Here is a 25,045-nt window from a genome sequence, read left to right on the forward strand (position 1 = left end):
TTGGAGCCATGCTATGCTTCCAGAAGGTCCTGGCCCCAGCCTACTGTAGCCCTTGGGCCACTCACCAGCCCAGGCAGAGGATGGAGTGGAATGTGGCTGCAGCCCCTCTTGCCTTCCCTCACTGAGTCTTGCTGGATTCAGCTCTTTCCTGGCCCAGGGTGAGAACGGCAGCCCTGCCCTGGTTCTGCTGCACCCGAACCTACAGAGTCTCAGACATGCTGTTCTAATTGCAGCCCCACCCCTGGGTTCCCCCAGGAGAGCAAGGGAGGGCTCAGACTCGGTCACCAAATTCCATACTGTCAGAAGGACCCTGGGGGGTTGAAGCAAAAGTCCCCAGTTCCCAGGTCAGAAAGCTGAAGCCCAGGATAGGAGCCTGTCTGAGGCCACAGGCTTCAGCAGGTGCTCAAGGGAGGCTCGTGGGGAGGCACAGTGCTCCTGGCAGGGCCGGGGGCTGCCCGGCTCTGGAGGGGGCCGGATGGTGAGGATGAGTGAGACCACAGCAGGAGGAGCAGGAGGGAAGGAGAAGACCACCTTTGTGCCTGAACCAAAAAAGGGTTATTCCTTAGAAGTCACATTATGGGGCTTGCCTGGTTGGTGAGGGGCTGGTACAAAAAGGTTCCCTCTCGGTCCACAGCAATGCCTGTGTGCCCCGCCCCTCCCCTCCGAGGTGGAGGTCCCTCTCCCGCCTTCTGCAGCATCCACACTGGCCCCACACCTGATGCCTGCCTCTTGGGCCAGCCTCCTGAGGAAGCTTCCTGCTTGCCCCGCTGATTCCAGACTGAGTGAGATTAATGACACGTGCCCCTCTAGCCTGGGGCTGGGGGATTACTCCCCAGCTCCCAGCAGGTATCTCTCCTTTCTCTCCTTCATGGTCGATACCAAGGCCCCCTTGGCCACCCACCATAGCCTCTGAGCCCCACTGGTCACCCACAGGGATGGGCCCTCCCCAGCTGCTCCTCACTGTGGCTGCCTCCGGCACACGCCCACCCACAGCATTTGCTGGGAAGCCCCGCACACCTCCCCACAAACCCCCTGCCATCCCCCAGATTGAGTCCTGCAGGCAGAGTCCGGCGATAGGGTTGGCATCAGCCGGCCAAGCAGAATGAGAGGCACTGGCCGCACCTCGGAAACTTCACTGAAGCCCGTGGGTTCCGGTCAGGAGAGCAGCCAGAAGCCAGGACTCGAGGGCATGCCTGACACATCACCCTAGAAGCTGCAGTGGAACACCCTAAGAATGAGAAAGTCCCGACAAAGCTTTAACAAAGCTCAAAGCATGGAAGGCAGGTGAAGCCGGTAAGGAGCTCGGTTCCCACATGCCCTGGCTATGTAAAATCACTTCTTTTAAAAAATTTTTTTAAATTAAATTTAATCTGCTTTGAGCCCCTGGCAACCAGGTGGGAGATTCAATGTCCTAAGTCATTTTACTCCCACCCTGGAGGCCTCGAGAAGTCCAGAAGATCAGAGAGAAGCTCTGTGGTCTTTGGTTCCCTCCAGTCACTGCACGCAGGCTCAGAGACTGAACCTGAGGGTGGGTGTCTCAGCTTCCTGTAAAGCTGCGGCACAAGGGCACCACACAGCATGTCCCTCAAGGTTCATACATCCTCAGGGCACCACCAGGAGCAGCAGGCTGTCCCTGCTACTGTGTAGCACGGCCACAGCCCGCATCCCCCTCTGCTGGGGGAAGCTGTCCCCACCTCCTTCCTCTGCCTGCTTCCACCACCATCCCCCTAACTCCTCACTCCTTTCCTCTTCCTCTTTTGGGCAACCTTCCATCACCCCACAGTGTGCCTCGGCTCACAGAAGCGACCTCAGATCTGGCCCTTGGGGTGGGGAAGCACAAGCACAAGGACCTCTTGGGGGCTTGACGGGGGGGGGGGGCGTGAGGGGGCCAGCAATTAGCATGCACCAGGCTCAGCCCTAAATGCTGTGTAAAAGGTTTGCCCATTTCTCACACTGACCTTGCGAGGGGGGCACTGTAATTATTCTCATTTTGCAAGTGGGGAAGCTGAGGCATAGAGAGGTCATGTGACTTGCCCCAGGTCCCTCAGCTAGTAAATAGGAGAGCCGGGATTCAATCGCAGGCACATTTCTGGAGACAGGGGAGTGGCTTCCACCAGATCCTCAAAGGCATCTGAGACCAGACAAAAAGCCACATGCCTGTGCTTTGAAGCACAGCCAGGGCGCTATTCAAACCTTCATCTCCTTCCTCCGCAGCTCTCTGGATTCATGACTCCTGGAAACAGCAGCTCAAAAACTGGCTGGGCGCAGAGAAGCATAATTCCTCCTCGAAGTAGTATAATTCATATTTAGATTGCTCTTTACGGGAAGGGGAAGGTAGAGACAAATGAAAATAGACAACCCACCAACTGGTCTAGTCAAGAAAAACAATGACACAAAACACGAGGTTAGAAAGGGAATATCAGCACAGCGATGCAGATGACTTTCGAAATCTAAGAGAACAGTACCTCCAGCTCCATACTTACAGAGTGCTGCAACATGAAGTAACAACATTCTAGGGGTATACGTGTTAATTGCCAAAACTGCCTCCATGAGTGAAAGACCTGTAACCACAGAAGAAATTTTATAAGTTGTCTCTAGAAAAGACACGAGATGTAGAGTTTTAGCATGAGTCCTTTCAAACTGGAAAAACAGGTTATTTCTACTTCTCTATTTAAACTTTTTCAGAGCCTATGGGGGAAATGATGGATGGATTTTGTGCTTCCAAACTGATCTGACTGAGCTCCCGACACCCAAATCTGACAGAAACAGGCATCCTACCCCACGCACCTTCAGTGTGATAACCACAGACCAGTTTCATTCTTGCCAGTGGGTGTAAAACCCTGGACCAAAGGCCAGCAAATGGAATCCTGTATTATCTTGCTGCCTAATAGAGTCAGCATTGCCCACAATTGTCCAACACCCAGTGTTTGGCATGCTTTCCCATAACCCAGACCTGTGCTGGGGGAAAACCAGACCTGATATCCATGTCCAGACAATCTGTACACACACTTCCTTTGTGCAGTCTTAGGTGCCCCTCTCAGGAAGCAGACAGAATCAAATGGGGCAGGTGTGCAAAACTTGCAGAAATACAAAAAGGCTACAGCTTGAATTATTGCTGGAAACTTGTGGTCAGCTGGAATAACCTGCTAGGTTGATAATTTGTCCTTTCTTTTCCTTTTTGAGAAGTTCTTAACTGTTTGTTTTTAAATAAGTTACAGTCTTTCTCCCTGCTGCGCTTGGTAACATCTGATTAAATAGTCAAGTCCTGGTGGAACTCCCTCTTCGCTGTATCAATATGCATACCCTCCAAAAACTCAGGGATGGTGCCTGCAGAGACCTGGGCAACAGAACCCTGGGCCCAAGGGACTTGATCCAGCTGGCAGTGCACCCATGGCAGACAAGAGAAGCAGGGCTTAGCCTCTGTCTGGAGTCCCAGCAACCCGGGAGCTTCTCAGGCAGGAAATAAGACTGTCACTGCCCCTTGGAAGCCACCAGAGGGCGCATGACTCTTATTTCCAGGATATGTGATCTAAAAGGCCATCTCATTTCTGACTACAGCCATTGTCTCTTTCACTTTTAAAATATAATTCAGATATATTAAGGAATAATCTGCACCCGGTGAAATTCAGCCATTTTAGGCATACATTTTGATGAGTTTTGACAAGCATGTGCAGTCGCAGAAAACCCTTGACAATCAAGATTTAAAATATTTCCATTACCCTTAAAAGTCCCCCTGTGCTTACTTGTAATTTCCTACCCCTATCCTCATTCCTGGCAACCACTAGTCTGCTTTCTGTCCCCATAGTTTTGCCTTTTCCAGAATCTCATATAAATGGAATCATATAATATATGGCCTTTTGTATCCATCTTCTTTCAGTTAACATAAGGCTTTTGAAATTCATCCATGTTGTGTGTATCTATAGTTCCTTTGCATTGCTAAGTTGTATTCCACTGTGTGGACCATAATTTGTTTTTCCATTTATCAGAAGATATACATTTGGGTTGTTTTCAGTTTGGGGCCGGAAAACGGCTGTCAATATTCACACCTAGGTCTTTGAGTAGACACACATTTTCATTTTTCTTGGGTAAATACCTAGGAATGAGGTTTGAGTCATATGATAAGTGTATGTTTAACTGTACAAAAAAACTGCCAAACTCTCTTCCAAAGTGGCTATTGTCCCACAAAATAGCTATTGCCAGCACTTTGTAATGTCTTTTTTCTTTTTAAAGTCATTCTAGTAGGCATGTAATGGTATTTCATTGTGGTTTAAATTTTCATTTCCCTAATGTTAGTAATGTCAAGCATCTGTTCACATACAGATTTTCCATCATATCTCATGTCTGCTGAAGTTTCTTTTCAAATCCTTTGCCCACTTTTAATTGGCTTATCTGTCTTATTGAGTTGGAAGAGTTCTTCATCTATTCTGGATACAACTCCTTTATCGATTACGTGTTTGCAAACATTTTCTCCCAGTCTGTGGTTTGTATTTTCATTTTCTTACTAGTACCTTTGGAGGAGCATAAGGTTTTCATTTTGGTGAAAGCCAATATAATCATGTCTTTTCTTGTGTGGATTGTACTGTTTATCTTATCTAAGAAATCTCTACCTAAACAAGGTCATAAAAAATACTCTCTTCTATTTTCTAATATAAACATGTGATGCTATAATTTCCCTCTGCCCTGCTTTAAATTGTGTCCCACAAATTTGGTATGTTGTGGTTTCATTTTCATTTAATTAAAATATTTCTAATGACTCTCATGATTTTTCTTTGAATCATGAGTTAGTTAAAAGTGTGTGTTTAATTTTCAACTATTTGGAGATTTTCCAGATATCTTTCAGTTATTGATTTATAGTCTAATTTTATTATGATGGGAGAACATACTTGCATGATTTTAATTATTTTTAATTTGTTGAGATTTGTTTCTCGGCTCAGCATATGGTGTATCTTGGTGCAGTTCCATACGCCTTGAAAAGAATGTGTATCCTGCTCTTGTGGGGTGGGCTTTCCTATAAATGCCAATCAGGGTGAGCTGGTTAATAGTGCTGTTCGAGCTATCCATGTCCAGGCTGATTTTCCGTCTATTCACTCATTCTGTCGAACATTGGAAGGGAAGTGGACTTGCCTATGTCTCCTTTCGGCTCCTCCCAGTCACACGTGTCTGTGTCCTGAAGTGCAGCTCTCCAGTGTGTGGACTTTGAGGTTGTCATCCCTCTTGACGAGTCTGACCTCTTGTTCATTGTGTGTTGTCCCTCTGGATCCCTGGAAATGTTCTCTGTCCCATAGTCTACTTTGTCTTGTGTTAATATAGACACTTAAGCTTTGCCTTAGTGCATGTCTTTTTTCCTTTTTACTTCTAACCTACCCAGGTCTTTATATTTAAAATGGGTTTCTTGTAGATTACCTCGGGTTCCAGAGGGGTTTCTTGCTGTTGGCTTTTGGGGGTTGGTGCAGGCCTCCACCAAGGAGCGGGTCCCTCTGCAGGCTCTTGCTCGCCCCCTAGTGGTAGACTGCTGCTGCTGTTTCTCGGTCCTCCTGGCTCCCCCTCACGAGCCTGTGCACCTGGGACAGAGAGAGTCGGCCTTGGCCGTGTTCCCGACTCTCGCCTGGTATCTCTGGCAGGTATTGGACAGGAGAACGTTTCCTGCTGCTCCCACAGGGGCAAGTCGGGGCGTTGACTTTTATCCTTAGATGTCCCAAGATCGTAGAAGCAGTGGATCTAGTTCCTGCCTCTCCTCCAGCAGCCCTGGGACCAGTCTACTGCGCCTCATCCCACACCCCTCTCCTCCGGTGGCTGTGAGAGAACTGCCTCTGGAAAAGTACATGACGTTGTGAGCCCGCCTTCCAGCAGAAGCCAATCAACTCTTGCTCGTCTGTGCCAACAAGGGGGTCTCTTCCCTCACCCACTCCTCCTGCTCTGCCTTCAATCTTCCTCCTGGGAAAGTGGGGGGTGGGCAGCAGCATATCTGGCTTTCTCTGCCCAGTCCCACCCAAGTTGGAAGCAGGGACAAAAATTGTGAAGCTGCCAGTTATTAATTGAGTCCTGACCATTTGGGGCTGATTGCTATGGAAGTCACCCTTTAGCTTCCTGGATTGTCACTCAAGGTAGCAGGCTGGCTTCCTGCAAGTCTGACTTCCAGCAGGCGGCTCCTGCTGTAGATAAGGGGTTGGTGTCCCAGGCAGGCTGCTGTGGGTCAAGAATCAGAGCTCTATTTTTACGGGTGGTCTGGCCTTGTCCCCTTGTACATTCAGTCCCTTGCCGTCCTCTCCTAGAACTCTCCAGTGGCGGCCCACAGCACAGAGTCCTTACAGTGGCTCCAAGGCTCTGTGTGAACTGGCTCCATTGTCAACTCCAGCCTCAGCCCCCACTCTCCCCTGCTCTCACTCCAGCCACACTGGCCTCCTTGCTGTTCCTGAACATGCCAGGCCCTCTCCCAAGGCGCTGATGGCCTTCTAATGTACTGCATGACTTTCCTATGTTTAGCGCCTCTTCTTTATGTCTGTCTCTCCCAACTAGAACGTCAGCTCCGCAAGGACAGGCACCTGGGTCTGTTTGTTGCCCACGACTCAGCACGTGTGATGTCGCCTCGTCTAGCAGAGTGAGTGCCCCATACAGCGTTTTAGAACGAATGATTGAATACGTGATTATGAGTGTGTGCAGATGTATTTGATAACATCAACTACTTTTGTTGGGTGCCTGGGGCTCTGGGCACTGTGCTAAATGCCTTCATATGTCATCCCACTTGTATCCCTCATAGCCCCCTTACAGAGTAGGTGTTATCAGGGCCACTTACTGTTCAGGTAAGGTGGTCCCAAGGGACACAGGGCCCAGAGTCTGAGAGCGTCTCAGGAACCTAGATAAATGTTTAAAACCTGAGAAAAGTCTGGCTCCAAAATGCAAAAACTATAGAATAACCCGAATTAATAAATGTTTAATCAAATACCTACAAAATGTTGTCAGTGGTTCATTTATGTCATTAATTCTGTGTCATCTTCTTTAATTATTAAATGCAGTGTTCATAAGAGTTTCATTATATTTGGAATTAATTTGTGGATTCATTCTTAAACTCTCAGACTACTTCCAGAATGCAAATGAATGCCCACAGAGTGCTGAGAACTTGCAGATAATTACACTGTGAATGAATTATTCTTAGCCAGATAATCTCCAAGATAAACCTACAAAAATCACTTCATATTATTTTACAGTAATATGTTATATTTAATGCAGCAATTCTGTGCATTTTAATAATTGATTTGGGGAGGAACCTCCAAAACTAACAGCATCTCATCCTAGGAAGGTCTTAAAATGGCCTTGGGTATAATTAGCCCCATTTCACAGATTTAAATCCAGGGTCTACAGTTTCCCGATTGTGCTAGTCAACCTCCCCCAGTTCTCCTGGCCAAATCCTCACCTTCCTGCTCCCCACTTCCCTCCCTGCGCAGCTCCCCATCGCCACTCTGCCCAGCCCTGGCCGGGGAGGATGCAGGGATGTGAGCACGTGTGAATGAGTATGGGAACCCCAGGCAAGGTGCACGTTCCCTGGTCCTGGATCTGCTCTTCACTTCTCTGCAGGGAGGGAACCCCACTGCCCCCTAAGATGCTTCCCAGCCCTGAGAGCGCATCTGGAAGGAGAAAGCCAGCTATCGCCCAAATCGCCACAAGGTGGTGCCACAAGCCCGTGACTGGGCTTCTATGGCCCCTGTTCAGGGAGAGGGGATTCAGACCAGGAGGACAAGGCACCGCAGGAGGCCCCTGGGAGCCCTCCTCACAGCATCTGCTGCTCCTGGGGGCGACTCTACCCCTTGGGGTGTCCCTCGGGGCTCTGTTTGCACCCCGGTGGCAGGCACAGGGGTTTGGCTCCTACTCCCTCGCTGTGCCTGTCTCCCCTGCTGTTCTGTATCCTCTCTCCATCTCTCTGCCTCTCCTCTCTCCCCACCCCATTCCTCTCCCTCTGTCCTCCGTCTGTCTCTCTCTACCTCCATCTGCCTCAGCAAATCTAATGCTCCTTCATCTTATTCAACAAGTCTATGGTAAAAACCAGTTGCCGGTGCCTGACACACAGAAAGGCAATGAAAGCACACAGGAGCCACAGTCCAGCAGAAGACATTCCCAGCAGATGGCTGTGGTGGGCGGGTCCCCTTCCCCTCCCTCCCTCTCCCATCCTCTCTCTCTCCGGGCTGTCTCCTGGCTGAGAGGCAGAGAACCTGGGGCAGCAGATGGAGAATGTGCCTCTGTCCATCCCTGCTCCGTCCACACATACCCCGGTACAGTGGAGTCGGGCTCAGCAGAGCAACACAAAGCCCCAGGATCTTGGGATGTTTATTCTAAGCCAATCCCACTGCCCCAGAGTCCCCACTGTGCACTGTCGGAGTCATGGGCTGAGAGGCCATGAGACAAAGGTTTGGGGCCCAGCCCTCCCACAAATCCCTCTGGGAAGGTTTTCTCTGGGCCTCAGTCTTTCCACCTGTGGATGGATCATCTCTAGCTCCCTTCCAGCTCTGTGCCCTGCAGTTCTCCAGGACTGTCTCTGCCTGGCCCTGGAGGCTCACCTCGCACTCCCAGCTTCTCCTTGTCAGTCTTGAGGACGCTGGTCTGAGGTCATCACTAAAAGACTTGCTGTCCAGGCTGGGGAGCTGGACTCCACTTGGCCTAGGATGGGAATCAAGAACCACTCACCAGGAGGAGCCAGAAACTTTCTCCTTCCAGCTTCCATTCATCTGATACCCAGATCTCCCCAGGCACCCCCGCCTTCACTCTCACGTCATGGTTTTGGCTTGGAGGCTCCACCGAGGGGCTAACCCAGGAAGGCCTGTGTGAGTGACCCGAGGACTAAGGCTTTACCAGCAGCACTTCTTTTCCTTGAAACTGTTACAGTTAATGGCGATCCCGGAGCCGCACCCCGCGTGCTAGGCTGCGCAGGGTGTGCAGGGTGGATTTTGCCTCCACCCTCACTTCCTCCCTTTTTCTCCAGGGTGAGATATCACTCTTTTTGTCCACAGCTACTCCCTCCTCCATCAGGGCTCAGGGACCTATTCCCTTCTCTTCCTCTAGAATCTCCCTCTCACCCTCCCTACTAGGTCTTTTGAATCAGCATCACACCCTCTCGCTTCCATCTTCAAAATACCCACCTCCATGCTAGCTGATGCAACCACACAAGAGAAAGCATTTTAAAGCACTGAAATAAGGAGGCGACGTTATCAACATTTGCAGGTGATTGTATATTGAGGATGAAGCCCTCTGAATAAAAATAGTAAGGGAAGAATTAAGTTAGTAAGGTACAGAATTCCTACAGAGCAGTACATTGCATTCTGGTCAGATAATATAATGAAAGGAAAGACCCCACTTATAGGAGTATCAGAAAAGATAAAGTGCCTGGGAATAAACTTAATAAGAAATGTTCAAGACCAATACGAAGAACACTGTAAAACTTCTGAACAGAAGAAAAGACACAAAAACAAGCCACGTTCATGGATCAGAAGACTCAGTATCATAAGGACTGCAATTTTCTGCGTTACTTCACACAGTTAATGTGATCCCAATAGATACAAATTTTTTTAACTAGACTGGGTAATTCTAACGTTTATTTGAAAAACAGCAAGAATAGGCAGGGAGAAGTTCTCAAGCACCGAAAAGAATCTTATAGATACTACACATTTTATAGAGTCTTAATAATTAAAACCATGTGGCCCCAGTACACGGACAAACATTAGTCCAACGGAACAGAACAGAAAGCCCAGATAGAGGCCCCAAGACAAACAGAAATACATGGTGTTGAAAAAAACATGGAGCTATGTTTTATGCTCATTTAAATCCCAAGTGGGTCAAACAGCTACATGTAAAAAACAAAATAATGGGAGTACCTGGAATTCCTGTATGATCTCAGAATGGAAATTAAAAATCTAAAAGCCATAAGACCAAATATATATCAATTCAAATACATTTGTTAAATTTCCTGGAAAAATATCATGAGCAAAGTCAAAACACAAATAAATGGGGTAAAAAAAGGTACGATTCACATCAAAAAACATCTACTGTCCCTAATATTTAAAGAGCTCCCAGATGTCAAAATAAAAACAGGAACAACCAACACTAGAAAAGTGGACAAAGTAGATGAAGTAACAGTTCACAGGGAAGGAAGCGCAACGGTTTTTCGACGTCTTACAAACTGTTCAACTTCAGTCAAAATGAGAGAAATGAAAATTGGAAAGTTTTGAGGTGATTCAATAGGGAAAATACATCTTTTCAACAAGAAGTTCGAGAACAACTGAATACCCATGGAGGAGGGACATCTCAACCTTTTATTTCATACCATACACCAAAAGTAACTCAAAATGGATCACAGGCCTAAAAGTAAGAGCTGAATCTATAAACTTTTAGAAGAGGACATAGGGGGAAATTTTTCAAGACCTTAAGATGAGTAGAGCTTTCCAAGACAAAACCCTAACCATCAAAAAATCACAGACTGGACTTCATCAAAGTTAAAAGCTGTTGCTTTTCAAGTTAAAGCATTAAGTTAGAAAGGTAAGCTACAGACTGGGGGCACATAAAACAAATACACTTATCTGCTAAAAGACGTGTAACCAGGAGATACTAATAACTCTTAAAGCTAATACCACTACTATGCCAATGAGATAAATAAGCCATTTTTTAAGTGGAGAAAAAAATGTCTGACCAGACACTTGACAAAAGAAGACGTGCCCAATGGGCACGTGAAGAGAGGCTCAAAAGCACCCGTCATGCCTGCTGGGAAAGATCGACGCCACCAAGTGCCGGCACAGCCGCTCTGGAATTGGTTTGGCAGCTTCTTGACCCAGAAATTCTACTCCTAAGTATTTACCCAAATGAAAACGTATGTCCATAAAAGACTCGTGCACAGACAGATGTTCAGAGCTTCGATAATCAAAACTGAAAACTACTCAAATATCCATCAACAGCGGAATAAATTGTGCACCTATCCATAAAGAGAGTATCACTACCAATACAAAGGAACAAACTACAGACACACACAGTAACATAGACGGCTCTCAGAAACACTCCAGGGAGAGAAAGAGGCGAGACAAGAAAGGGTCCACATGGTCTGGCTTCATTTGTATGAAATTGGAGAAAAGTGAAATGTCATCAACAGTTACAGAAAGTGGAGACCCGGGCCGGGGGCGGGAGGAATGGGTTAGGGGCAGACGGGCAGTGAGGACTGACGTGGAAGGGACACAGGGAACCATGTGAGTTGATGGAAACGTTCTGTATCTTGATTGTGGTGGGGCTGGTGGTTACACGGTGTTCACATTTGTCAAAACACATCAAGCACATTTAAAGTGGGTGCATTTTATTATATTAAATTATACGTTTAAAAAAAGTAAATGCTGGAGGAAGACAGCAAAAACCTTGTGCTTTTAGTGGGACCGAAAATCCAAGTCTTAAAAAACAATAGGTGGGGAGGGTATAGCTTAAGTCGTAGAGCGCATGCTTAGGATGCACGAGGTCCTGGGTTCAATCCCCGGTACCTCTGTTAAAGATAAATAAACCTAATTACCCTTGCCCACTCACAAAAAATTTTTATAAAATACATTTAAAAACATTTAAAAATAAAAAAGCAATAAACAACTGAGCAATTAAAAAAAACTATACTGAGATATAATTTTTCACTTACCAGACTGTCAAAAAATCCAAAAGTTTAGTAACATACTGTGTTCGCATGGCTACGAGGAAAAACAGACTCTCAATCACTGATGACACAAGTATAAATTGGAATAACCTCCAAAGAAGGCATTTGGACAATATTTATTAAATTAAATACTTTGACCTAGAAATTTCTCTTCTAGGACTTTATCCCACAGGTGAACTTCAACCACAGCTGAAATAGCATATGTGAAAGGTTATTACTGCAACGCTGTTCAAAATAGAAAAACATAAAAAATAATCTAAACGTCCATCAACGCAAGCCATGTTAAATTAATTATGATACATCCACATAATGGAATCCTATGTAACTACAAAACTGAACGGGGGAAGTCTAGGTGTGCTAATCTGGAAAGATTCTCAAGTGTAATGGGAAGCAAACGAATCAACAGTGTGTTGTCATTTGTGTAAAAAAGAAAAAACCAAAAAACAAAAAAGCCCCAGAAAATAATATTTAGATTTTCTTGTAAATGTATTTTTTTTAAAAAACCCAACTTCTGGAAGAATAATCAAGAAACTAATACCAGGGGTTCCTGTTTGAAGGAAGGGTGGAACTACGTGGAGTGGGATGAGGGGCACTTTTCACAGCGTGCTTTTTTCATCTTTTAAAACGTTCCAACCATGTGACTGTACTACCTATTCAAAATGACTTATTTTAAAAATGACATCAGAATAATCCGTTATATATTATACACCAACACAGCGGGCGGTAACTATTTTCATTATCATCATTCATCAGGTTACCTCGAGGGAAAAACGCAGTGTCTACAGCAGTGCAGGGCACACCCGGCACCAGTAACACCTACTGCTCATCCTCTCTCCCCAAACCCCTGCACAGGCCCGCTCAGACTTCAGGTTCCAGTTCCCCAGACTGGGGCAGGGCTGCCTCTTCCTGTGCACCCTCGCCCTCGCCCTCGAAGGGGCTTTCCTCTCCGCCCAGTGCCCTTCCGCCATCTCCTCCTCTCATCCCCACAGCTGCCGGTCTTGGCATCACCTCCTCTGATCAACACTTGTTCCCTCCCTCCCTACACCCAGGCCTGGTTGTCCCCTTGTCACCCGCTGTGGACTGCAAGGTCTGTTCAGAGGCCTTGAACCTGTGGGCTCCCTTTCCTGGAGGGCTGGCCTCACCAAACAATGAGCTCCCAACAGGATGAGGGTATTAAAGGCTGCCTGGGCTGGTGGCAAGCCCTGCTCTCCACCCACACAGACATCTAGAAGTTTCAGTTTCCCCTGGTTACACAGACCCTCTGAACCAAAGAGAGAACGTGAGTTTCGGTTTTCCTTAAGCCTTCAGGAGGAAGATGCCTGGGGCTCCCCCTCTGACACCTGGGGCACTGCGTTCCGCAGCAGCAGAGGGAAGAGCTGCAAATGGCTCAGGCATGAAGCTCACAGTCCAGCAGGAAGGGCAGGCACTTTTGGAAGAACAGTGACACAGACAGTGAGAAATGGGCACGATGACAGTCCCAAAGTAGAAGGAGAGCCCAGGTGAGAGCACAGGAGACCACGTCCCACTAGGGCTCATGGGCGGTGGGAGTGTGACCCGCGGGACTGGAGGGAAGGCTTCTGAACAGGCAGCCCTGGCTGGGCGGCTCCAGGGAAGTGGAGAAAGGGACAGAGCGGGGGCAGCAGCCTGGGGTTCTGGCCTCCAGGGAAGGGCCCTGGGGCTGAAAGCTGAACTCAACTGCGGTTTGGTCCACACTATGAGGACCTACGAGAAAAGGGACAAAGCAGACACTGGCAGGAACAAAAGGGCAAACTGGGTAGAGCCTGGTGCCAAGGCAGCTGGGGAGGCCCTGAGGGGGAAGGCCTGGTGCCAGAGGACAAGCCAGAAGCTGTTCCTCAAAGACGAGGCTCATATTTCAGGGGTTTTTCACAAGCCTCTCCAGGAAGTGAGATTCATTTCTTAGAACTTTCAACATCTAAGGCCCCCTTCTCTAGGGCGCCTGGGGCTTGGGCGGGAGCAGCGGGGAAACAGTGACCTGAGGTGTAACAGGAGGGACAGCTGACCCCGGCCTGACTCCTCTCCTGAAAGTGGCAGGAGCCCCGCCCTGCCCCTCACAGGTTAACGTTTGCCAGACCAGCTCCGTCACACCCACACCTACTCTTTCCTGGCAAAACTCTCCCCTGACCATAAAGAGGAACAGCGCGCCCTGCTCTTCTCCCAGGGGCTTCAAGACCTTTGGCAGGAAGGGGGACTGTGGGTGATTCAAGGCTTGTGTCAGGGCTTGTCAACCTTCAGGGATGGGGCCCCGGCCTGGCAGCAGGGCTTCACCTTGGGGGCCCTTACCCACCCTCACAACCCACTTCTCTCCAGTAAGTTGTAAACGCCACATTTATTTGATGTTTTCAAACCTCCAGTAGGAAGCACAGGAATGGCAGGGCTCTCTTCATGCTGCCCTGCGGCCCAGCCCGCCAGGCATGCAAGACAGAGCTGGCAGAAGGCTCAAGATCCCTTCAGGAGCAGGACCAGGGGAGGGCCAGGCCCTACTCTTCCCCACCCCCACCCCCCACTAGCCTGGGCCTGGACTGCAATCAGCAAGGTGGGCCCAGCCCAACTGCCAGAGCCCTCCCACCACAGGGACCTCTTCTAGGTGGCTGCCTCTCCGACCCTCCCTACTCCCTCCCACCCTGAGCTCAGAGCTTGAGCCACATGCATTGCTCCCTCACACTGGTTCCAAACCGGCTGCTGTCAGGCTGTTTCTGTTGGCCCTGCCTCTCCAGTCAGGTGGCCAGCAGAGCAGAACAGGCCTGGCTCTCCTGTCATCGCGCTGTGTACCCAGCTCAGGCTGGCCCTGGGCAGAGGACCAGGGTGGGCAAAGGCTTGTCCAGAAAACCACTGTGGGTGAGAAGGGCAGGGCCGCCTCACTTGGCCTCTCCCAGCCCCCACTCACTGGCCCCCGCTGAGCCTGAAACTTCTCAGGGCCTCAGTAATCCAAGGTGTAGTGCCAATGCCTCCTCCTCCAAGATGCGCCCCCCTGGCTCGGTACCAGGCCCAGGGCTGGGCTATGGCCAGTCAGCCAAGCTTGCTACTTCAAGGCCCTGAGGACAGCCTCCAGCTTCATGGCCACGGCCAGGTCGCCCTTCACCTTCAGCCGCCCGCTCATGTAAGCGCCCAGGGGCCGCAGCTCCCTGCACAACAGGGCCCGCAGGTCTGCCTCGGCCACCTCCACCACCACGTCAGGGATACCATCAGGGACCCCGTGTCCCACCCTCCCTTGCCCTGTAGGGGGAGAGAAAACTGAGCATTAGTAGGGGGACAGCTGTGCTGGGGGCGGGGGCGGGGGCGGGGGCAGGGAGGGTTAGCATGACTCACTGGGATGGGTGGAAACTAGTGGCTAAGAGCTCAGATTCTAGTACCCTGGCTTCAAGTCCCATTGGCTGTGTGATCACTCAGAGCCTCAGTTTCCAATTGGTGAAACAGGGATGATGACAATCCCTAAATTACAGGCTCCTGATGAGAAGCAGGTGCACAAAAAGCACCGAGCACAGAGCCTGGCACGAGCAGGAGCTCTTGGTATAGGAGGCGTGGCCACCTGAGCTGTGCTGCTGACGAGGACAGGGCAGGGAGACGGAGGCCTGGAGAGCCACAGTCTGCAAATTGTGTCTGAGCTTCTGACTGCTATGGGTTCACCCTCGACTATTAACAGGAACAGGGCCCAGTCTGAAAAGGGACCACGGTGGGTGGGAGCCCACGAGCAGCCTGGGTGGGAAGGAGAGGGCAGGGAGGGCAGATGCACCTGTGGTGAGGTCCAGGAAGTAGATGCTCTGGGTGCCACTGGGCAGGACGACATTGAACTGGTAGCAGGCCCCGACCTGGCTGACCAGGGCCTCAGACAGGAAAGGCTTCAGAGCGGTCAGCAGCCCCTCGGCCACAGGCTGCTTGGGGCTGGGCCCGGCACCATGAGGGGCAGGCGGCTCAACCTCACTCACCATCTCCAAGGTATCTGCTGGGGGTGGCCAACAGGATGGGGGCGGGGAGGCAGAGAGAAGGTCAATATGCTGCCAAGGTCAGGATCACCTTGGCCTCTGTACCTTTACAGCAGTTCCCTCGTATCCCCTTCAGGCCTGTGTTCAGCTTCCTTGTCTGCTAAGAAGCTGCCACAGAGTTTTCAGCCATGACCCAAACCCCATTCTAAGCTCCTCCAGCCTTGAACCCAAAACTCTTTTCTGGATGCTGCCGCTTCCTCCCACGGAGGCTCCCAAAGGACTCCACACACTCAGACACCTGGACTCTTCTCACCAGCTCAGCGCTAGTCAGCTCTAGAATCGGAGTGGGCTGAACAGCTGGGCAGAGTGAGCACTGCACAAGGTGACTGGTTAAGGGAGCAAGCAGCATAGCTGAGCCTGCGCTGGACACCAAGCTGAGCGCCCTGGAGAGCACCTTCACCCTTTCCCTGAGGCCCCTCACCTGGCCCAGGGTGCGGGGCACCTCCTGCCGCTGAGGACGTGCCTCCTCCCAGGAAGTGGAGGGCCAGCTGCTGCAGGGTGCTGTCCAGGTTGGGCCCAGTCGGGCTGTCCTGGGGCAGCTGGAGCACGGCCTCCACCGCCAGCTCCATGCGGTCCACCTCCAGCCCCCAAGCCCTGGTCACATCGTTGATCTCCAGCTGGAAGACAGTGTGGGGAGAAATGGAACTCATTCAACAAATCATTCCAGACACCTTCTTTAGGTGGGCTGGTATGGCCACACAGGGACATGAGGCACATGAGGTGCCAGGCCTGCCCTTGAGAAGCTCCCAGCCTGGATGGGGGCAATTACAACCTAGTGGTAGGCAGTTGGTAGTGAGCAGTCAGGAGAGGGCCTGACCTACCTGGAGGTCTGGGAGAGTGAGGAGCAGGGAGGAGAGAGTGAGGCCAGGAGGAGGAGGAGCTATCCAGGTGAAGTGGCATAAAGGGAAGGAAGACCCTCCCAGGCAATGGGAACAGCATGTGCAAAAGCCCAGAGAGAACCAGGAATGCCTGGGGAACTGGCATTAGTAACCAGAGTTCCACCTAGCTGGACCTCACCTGGGCTGGGAGGTGGGGCCAGCGAGGCCCGAGGCGGCTGCTCCTGCTCACTTGGATTTATTCTGAGGCACAAAGAGCCCCAGAGGGGAGTTTAACAGGAGAGCAACAGAGCAGTCTTACTGGTTGGAAAGATCCTCTTGGCTGGTGGGGTGGACACTGGATTGGAGGGGCAGAGGGTGGAGGCATGGAGACCAGGTAGGATGTTTCCAATTGCAGGCAGAAATGATGCAGATCTGGTGTCAGGCAGAGAGGTGGCTGTGAGCCAAGCTACACCAAGGGAGGGGCATAACTCCATAAACAGTATTAAGCTGCAGAAGGAGAAACAGAACCACTAGAGAAACAGAACCACTGGGCTTGGTAGCTGCCCGGACGTGCAGAGACAGGGAGGTGGTGAGGAGTCGAAGGAGTCAGGTTTCCAGCGTGGGTCCCTGCGTGGACCGTGAGTGTGGGTGTTCACCCAGAGACCACACACAGAGGAAGGCACAGGTTTGGGGGTGGGTAGCAAGGGATGATGACTTTAATACATTAAGCTTGAGGTGTCTATGAGACAATAGGCAGTTGGATATGTGAGTTCAGGGTATAGGACAGAGTCAGGCTGGATCACTGTTATGAATAATTGGTGTCCAGCAGTAGCAGAAAGTCCTGGGTGGATAAGCAATCCCTGAAGGTCATAGGTGAGACGAGGCCATTGATAGAAACCTGGGAACAAGGAATAACCAGGTGTGTAGAATAACGGAAGCCCGGGGAAGCAGAGGATCCGAGAGAAAGAGAAGGATGGGTGCAGGGAGTCCAAGGCTGCCACCAGGTGAAGGAAGGAAGGGAAGGACTGAGAAGTGCCCTCTGTGTGGGCCAGAGGGAGGTCACCATGAGGTTGGCAGTGTAGTCTGTCTTAGGAGCCTGGAGGGGAGACTAGACTAAGGACAGGAGGGGAGGAAGGAAGTGGGGGAGGAAGGAAACGGGGGAGGGGGTGAGTCAGAGAGGGACTGGGGCAAAGGGAGAGCGTGTGTCTATGCAGAAAGGCAAGGAGGAGGATGAGTGGAGGGAGGGAGCCGAGTCCTGGGCCCAGAGCACTGCCCGGTGCAGATGCTTCCAGAGAGGCAGGAAAAATAGCACAGACGTAAATGCGTTTGCAGGGGTGATGCTGGAGGAAGCTGAAAGAATTCTGGTCCTCGAGTGTGTTCTCCTGAGGATTAAGAGGCAAGGCCTGTGGTGAAGGGGGTGTAGGGATGGCAGTGGGGGCGGCTGGGCCAGGGTGGTGAGGGGTGAAGCGGCTGGCCTGGAGCATGAGTGGGTAAGCGGCCAAGGAGGGCCCAGCAAGCAAGAGGTGGAGAGTGTGCAATCTCTCCAGATGAGAAGTAGGCAGAAGGGGGAGTGAGAATGAGAAATGTCTGCCTGAACCAGGGAGCATGCTAGATCTCCCAAAGTACCATTTTAACCAGGCGCTGACCCCACTTTACCAGGAGCCAGCTCGGCCTGGGGATGGCCCCACACGACTCTAACGCTCTGGTGTGGGACTGACTCCCCAAACTGCCTCTCCTGGCTTTGCTGCACTAAAGCAATGTGCAGCGAGGCCGAGATCAGTGTTCTCTTCTTAAAGGTAAATTTAAACGAAATGTGGTTTCACGAATAAAAATTGTTCCCAGCTTGTGATCAGAGCTGTGTAAGACTGAACACCGGGCTGGGGGCGGGGCAGCTATTCCAGCTCTGCCCGTGACCATGGCTCTCTGAGGCAAGTCAAATAACTTCTGAGCCTCAGTGTCCTTCCTCCAAAATAAAACAGTAACACTGGCCTTCTTGCAGTAAAATGTAAAGCTGAGGTACACTGAAGCAGGCAAGAGGACTCTTTAAACTACAAAATGCTACACACGTGAGAGCGACCCTTACCATCGCAAACAGAGTCTTCCTGAGAACTTCACCCAGTTGGTTGACTTACTTCTTGAAGGGACTGGAACGACCAGAACTGGCACCGCCCCTGCCCCCTGCTGTCCTCTAACCCCGGGGAAAGCAGAGCTGAGGGGAAGGAGGGGAAACTTCAACCACGGGGAGCGTGGGGAGCTGGGGACACACTGCCACGTGTATGTTCATTACTACCCCATCTAGTCACAGAAGGGATTTGAGGTGAATTCCAGTGCAGATAACTGCTCACACATGGAGAAGAGGCAGTAAAAAAAAGTCCAAATGTCCTCGTGTCCCTTTTGTTCTGTTCAGAACAAAGAACACAAAACCACAAAAATGCACATGCTGTCCTGGGGAGCATGGAATTTCTTAGAGGGTGACTGGGCCAGGAGGGCCCTACTCCTTTCACTCACCTGCTTCCCCCATGAGAATGCTCAGTGCCTCTGAGGCGTGGTGTTGTCATGGTAACAGCTGCACAGCAGTGGAGGATAAAAGCAAGGGCAATCAGGGGGAAGGCCCCATAATTTCTGCCAGGCCACTCCCCTGTCCCAGCCCCGTCACCTCTCAGGGACGGGTTTGCCCAAGGTCACTATGGTCTGTGCCCATCCTCCCGCTCTCAACTAACAGTCCCACTCAGACCACAGGCTCTTCAAAAGTTGTTGCCCACTTGGGACATAAGGTAAACTGAGGCCCAGAGTGATCTGGTGCTTTGCTCAAAGCGCCCTGGCAGGCAGAGCCGGGCCCGGCTGCCGGCCGCCCAGCTCTGTCCTGTGCGGAGCTGCCTACCAGGAGCTGGTCACCGATCTTGAGCTTCTCCATCTGGATCTCCCGTAGAGGCCTCTTGAGCAGGGCCTTGGTCATGGCATTCTGAGCCGTCATGCGCGTGGCTGTGTTCAGGTCCTTCACCGTCATCACTGACAGCACTGGGTCCCAGATGCGGAACTGGACGTCGGCTCCCACGGACAACACAGCACCGTCCTTAGAGGCCAGCTATTGGGGGGGCCGTGAAAGAGGGAGGCCAGGCCCGCTGAGAGCACCCAGCTTGACCCACCTGCCCGCCTGCCTGGTCTCTAGCTCTTAAGAGCAAAATGTTGTCCCCAGGTTAGGTATATGGAGCAAGGATGTCCTCCCAGCCTCCCTCCTCCTTTTTCTGGTGTCTTTCTCATGCCCCGCCCCTGATGACTACTCATTGGCCAAGGTACTGGCACCCATACTGCACCCTGCACAAGCCCCCACTCCTCTGTCCAGGAGAGCCGAGAAGCCCCTCACCTTGCAGGGAGGGACACTGAAGGCTCGTGTCCTCAGATCCACCCTCTGAAAAGAGTCAATGAAGGGCAGGAGCAGAACCATGCCGGGTCCCTGAGGGGTGCGGATGCGGCCCAGTCGAAACACGATCATGCGCTCATAGGTGGGCACGATCTGTCCATGGTAGTGAGGGAAAGGGTTGAAAGCGCTGAGCTGATGCTGACAATGACATCTGCCCAGGTCCCTCCCTCGTTCTCTCCCCTGGCCTTGCTCAGTGTCAGGTATCCTTAGCTCTGTTTTCATACGAGTAAACCACGGCTTTGAGAGGTTAAGTGACTTGCTCAAAAATCACAAAGTCCCCAGGTGAAACAGGCAAGATATGAATGCAGTTCTGAATGACTCCAAAAGTCATGCTCTCACCTGCCTCACTGTATTGACTTGATCCTCAGCAAAACTTTTCACCCATGTGTCTGAAGCTTGACATGACTCAAACCAGGAAACCGTCTGCCCTTGTCATACTTAAGGGAAAAGCTGGGCTGCTCTAACAGCAACCCAAGCAAAGGGCTTTGCCAACTTTAGGTTCCTGGAGTCCTCAAAGAAGGAAATGTGTCCAAATTAGGAATGAAGGCCCAGAGAGGCAGTGACTTGCCTAAAGCCACGTGATATTTGTTTCACTAGCAGCTTTAGGACTAGGATTTAGGACCTACTAAGGACTCCCTTCCAGACCACACCAAACCCCGAGCTTTCTACAGAAGCTGACTGTTGCTTGGGGCCGCACAAAGGGAGGCTTCACTGCAGCTGTCAGGTGCGATTCTCAGCTATAGCACATCCTTTCCCACCTGCACCATCCATTGTTGAAAACAAGGCCTGAACTCCTATTATTCATCACTTGCTGGGCCAAGTCGAGTGTTTTTCACTTCTAATTTAGCCTAACCCAAAAGGACAAAGATTTGGCAATGGTATCTGTGTGCACCTTAAAGCCAGTGCCCAGACCCCCAGACTTGGGAGTTTGGGAAGACATGTTTCTACCACTTACTGGTTCCCAGTATAACTCTGGACAAGTCTGAGCCTCAATTTCCTCATCTGAAAGGTGAGAATGAACAATTCTTGCCCAGCCCATTTCACAGAGGTGTGATAATATCTAGGGGGAGGGGCAGAGGATAAGGAATCCATCCACCAATGCCAAAGCTCTCAATGTGGCCCAACCACCCCGGGGGGCTGACCCAGCCAGCCTTACCTTTAGGGCAAACCAGCCAGAAATGGGGAAGGTGATCATCAGCAACAAGAAACCCAGGAAACTGATAAGGCCATGGCAGAAGCAGGAGGACCAGCTCTGAGGTGCATCTGAGACAAGAGAGCAGAGGCAGTCAAGGAATACCAACTGGGTCTGGCAGGACAGCCGCACACTGAGTGAACTCGGCCAGGTGTACCTTCTGCCCACCTCCCCTTGCAGTGGCTCCTTCCTTTTCAGGGCTAAGATGTTCTTTCCCAGCTCACAGTTCTTCACCTACTTTAGTGCCTTAAGGACCAACAAATACTTGCCTTGCCTAACACTACTCCTTAATCTTTGGGAAGGGGCTACTTAAGGACTTTTCCTTCCTCCCACGCATCAAAACAAATCGGTCCCAAGTCCCACCTTCACAAGGCCTGTTCTCTGCTAGGCAACAGCCAGTGGAGCGGAGAAGCTAATCACGTGATGCTCTCCTCACTAGGCTGAGCAGGAGTCAATCCTTTTGTCTGATTTATATTGCCTCCCACACACGGAACTGGGAGCACCTAAGCATATGTAAATACACTCTGGGTTGAACTGAACGCTGCTGCCATAACACTTCCCCTACCAGCAGCCCCATAAATGTGCTTTCAAGGAGTCCTTTTGGAGATAATACCTTAACCTAAGAGGATGAAGCATCAATGGCTCATCAGCAGGAGAAAGAGGTGAGAGCTAAGATGTTCTTTCCTAGCTCACAATTCTTTACCCCACTTTGATGCCCTCAGGACCATCAAATGCATGCTTCACCTGAAGTAGCTTCAGGTGGGAGGTGGCAGAGGGGGAACTAGGAAGACGGAACTAGGAAAACTCATCTGAGCCAGAGGTCCTGGCCCCCGGTGAACCAGGTGCCCCGGATGGGAGCCCAGGAATCTGAGAAAGCCCCAGAATCTGGAATGAGGTTATTCTCTGCCTTCTATCCCCTTCCAGTCCTGGACAGGAAGCAGACAGGATCCTCTGCTCCACCCATCCAGGAATCCCATACCCTCTGGGCTCTCTAAGCCCCAGGATACTAAGTCTCCTTTTCAGCCTAGTTCTGACACATGTGCCCCTGCAGGAAAGGAATCCTTGGATAGGGGCAGCTGTCATTACAGAAGGGTCAGGGAGGGACCAAATCCTCCGGGGTCTGGTTGTCAGGCTGAGACATGTGGGATCTGGTCTGTGGGCCAAAGGAATCACTCAAAGCTTTGGAGCAAGACAGGGCCTGAGCACACAAGCACTTGAGAGCCTGCTTTTTTTGGCCTGCGCATCTCAACCAGGAAACAGGGAGATGCCGAAGATCAGGGAGTCCAGAAGTGCCCCTTGGGGTGAAGATTCTGCTATTTCTCTGCAGCCAAGTGCCCTTGTGCTGGTGACCTCCTATGCCTAGACCGTAGTTCTTCCTAGGCAGAAGGGAAACTTGAAACCTCTGGGCTGATAAAAGCTGAGGAGAAACGAGGTGAGGCGAGGCTTCCTGGAAGATGCAGCCCTAGGAAGGGCGGATGAGCAGCAGCATCCCAGCGGCTGATCCAGGCCCTTCTCCACGTCGTGTCCCCTCTCGGCCCCTCCTCTTAGGGTGCGAGGGTGCAAGACCGGCTGGCTCGCGAGAGGCAGACAGTTCGGGCTCGGGGCTGCCAGCCAGTCCCCCCGGGTCCGCTGTGCTGGGCGGCCACTCACCGGCCCCCGGCCCCACGCCGCCCTGCTCCGGGGACAAGCAGCCCTTCTGCGAGCCCAGGAAGCCGAAGCTCGACTGCTGGAAACGGTCAAAGTCCCCCAACGGCAGCGCCCGGTACCCGGACCTGCCGAGCATGGCTCTTGTCAGGGGGCAAGCCCCGCGCCCCGGCGCGGCGCAGAGCCTGACTAGCGGGCCGCTACACTGCCCCGCCCCTGCCGGCCGCCGCTTCCGGTTTCGCCTGCGCGGCCCGCGGCGGAGGCTCGCGCGCAGGAGGAGGCAGGCCCCGCCCGGCTCCCGCCCTTCCACAGCGCCCCCTGCGCTCGGAGGACCGAACTGCGGCCCGCCGTGGGAAGAGGGACCGTAGTCTGCCTTCCGAGGAGCCCGCGTCAGTCCTCTCCTCCTACGCCCGGCTCCCACTTGGCCTTAGGAAAGGAGCAGGAAGGAAAGTCGAACTTTGTAAGGGGTTGTTCAGGAGCAGAATCTTTTCCAGAATCAAGGAAATACTACCAGCCTTCTCAGCGCAAACTCACAAACTAGGGACGGAATTTGGGGGAGGTTGCCCTTATGTAGAGTTAGAGTTCCTCCAAGGCATGATCCGCAAATTATTCCTCTTTGTATCCCCCCACCCCCACCCCCTAGCCCAACAAGCAGGGCCGGGCACAGAGTGGATTTCAGGGCTTATCGGTTGAATGAAGGGATAGCCAGGTCACTGTGGGTCAAGGTGGGGCAGGAGGGCCTGAACTTGGGCATTAAAAGAAAGAAATTTCATGTGCAGACCTCAGGGAGCACGGCCGAGTAAGGAAGGAGGGGACTGCACAGCGCTATCCCAGCGCAGCCCTCCAGAGCATCACAAAGGTGAGATCTTAGGTCCTGCAGAGGCAGAAACAGCCGCCCCCTTGATCCAGGTACCCACAGGTCACTTGCTTCTCCATGGCTTGAGAAAACCCAAGTCCAAATGGTGGATTTACTTTGAGAAGCATTACTTTCCAAGGTGTTGGGCAGGCTGTCTTCCAAAGCAGGCAAAGAAATAAAGCTTTCCTTGTCTCACACATGCCAGGCCTGCCCCGTCATGCCCCTCAGCCATAGCCCACTTCCAGGTCCCTTGTGCAGATGGCTGCTTACCCTCTTTGGCTTTTACTAGTTTGATGGCCTGATTCTAAAGCCCTGGGGACACTGAGCAAGCTGGAGGGTCAGCTGGGCTCCTGGCTCCACACTGTCCCTGGGAAGTTAGTTCTCCCCCCATCACTCTCCCCACGGACTATAAGATTTACAAGAACCAGGCACTGTCACCATCCCTCTAGTCTGTCCCAAGCTGGAACTGAGCACAGAATGGGTACACGGGAGTCAGCACAATGGTTAGGATGCTTTGAAGGTTGAAGTCAGGGGCATCGGCCCAGTGATGCCACCTGAAGTTGTGCTTTCTCCCATCACCAGCTGGGGGCTGGGGCTTCTCCTTTGGCCAAGAGCTAACTTGCTGATTCCTCACTCCTCTCCCCATCCCATCCTCACTCCCTCCTGCCTCGATCCACCAGCCTTTCCAACTGTCACACAAGACATCATCCTTTTCCCCTCATCTCCACTCACTGTCCTCCCAGTGTCTCTGACTTAGGTCCTTCCCTTGCGTCCCACAGCCACTGTCCTGAACCAGGCCACCTGCCCCTAGGTTGTCACAGTGGATCACGTTGTTCCTTGTTTCCTAATCCCTCACGGACTTTCTGCTGTTCACAATACTGGTTTATGTCCTTAGTTACCATCTTGCCCCAGCTCATTCCTGGGCCAACATTACTCATGGGTCCCCTCTTAAATCTAAAACTAACCAAAACTAGTTTCTAAACCGACCCCCCCTGTTTCAAACCTCCATGCCTTTGCACATGCTGTTCTCTCTGTTTAAAGTGCACACCCCCCCCCCGCCCCCGTCTCTGAATCCCTGGCGAATTCCCACTTTTCCTTTAAGTCCCAGCTAAGGGATTGCCTTTCCTGCCAGTCTCAATACGGTGTGAAAATCTCCGTTTGGGGTTCTCCATTATATCTCGGGTTCTTCCAAAACAGGGGACACGTGTGGCTCATCCGTGCGGCCCTGGCTCCCAGCCGAAGGCTGGCACAAAGCTGCGCCAGTGTGAGCTGAATGACTGTTTCAAAGCCGAGGGCGAGGGCTTCCTCCCTCCCGGTCAGCCCTGGCCAGTCCAGCTGTGCTCGTACCTCTCTCCTCCCCGCTCTGGGCGCGTCTTCAAATCCCACAGTCGGCCTCCCCGCCCCTCGGACCGCCCCCAGCTGGTGTCTCACTTCCTCTCGGGAGGCGCGCC

At 51.6% G+C, this 25,045-nt stretch overlaps 1 protein-coding gene across 7 annotated transcripts; it reads right to left on the minus strand.

Moving 5' to 3' along the window:
* Window positions 1-8,518: 8,518 nt before the first annotated feature.
* On the minus strand, window positions 8,519-22,978 carry STOML1 (stomatin like 1). Of its 7 annotated transcripts, none has more exons than XM_032469378.1 (7): window positions 22,745-22,978; window positions 21,059-21,165; window positions 19,846-19,995; window positions 19,363-19,566; window positions 16,085-16,280; window positions 15,414-15,623; window positions 8,519-8,649 (listed from the first exon to the last, which is right to left on the minus strand). In XM_032469378.1, exons 1-7 carry the CDS (start codon window positions 22,875-22,877, stop codon window positions 8,573-8,575), a joined length of 1,077 nt encoding a protein of 358 aa, XP_032325269.1. In that variant the 5' UTR covers window positions 22,878-22,978; the 3' UTR covers window positions 8,519-8,572. The 7 variants fall into 7 exon arrangements, with proteins under 7 accessions (XP_032325269.1, XP_032325267.1, XP_032325265.1 ...); XM_032469376.1 differs by lacking the exon at window positions 8,519-8,649 and adding an exon at window positions 11,764-14,896 and having other exon boundaries at window positions 15,414-15,620; XM_032469374.1 differs by lacking the exon at window positions 8,519-8,649 and adding an exon at window positions 11,764-14,896.
* Between the last annotated feature and the right edge of the window lie 2,067 nt (window positions 22,979-25,045).

This window comes from Camelus ferus, chromosome 27, assembly GCF_009834535.1.
Source record: "Camelus ferus isolate YT-003-E chromosome 27, BCGSAC_Cfer_1.0, whole genome shotgun sequence".
In the NCBI taxonomy this organism is placed as follows: Eukaryota; Metazoa; Chordata; class Mammalia; order Artiodactyla; family Camelidae; genus Camelus; species Camelus ferus.

Coding starts and splice junctions, on each gene's coding strand:
- STOML1 (XM_032469374.1), bottom strand. CDS start 22,877: ATGCTCGGCAGGTCCGGGTACCGGGCGCTGCCGTTGGGGGACTTTGAC. Junction 19,996..21,058: donor CTGGCTGGTTTGCCCTAAAG/GTAAGGCTGGCT, acceptor TACCATGGACAG/ATCGTGCCCACCTATGAGCG. Junction 14,897..15,413: donor CTTCCTGGACCTCACCACAG/GTGCATCTGCCC, acceptor CTCCCCCTACAG/GGCAAGGGAGGGTGGGACAC.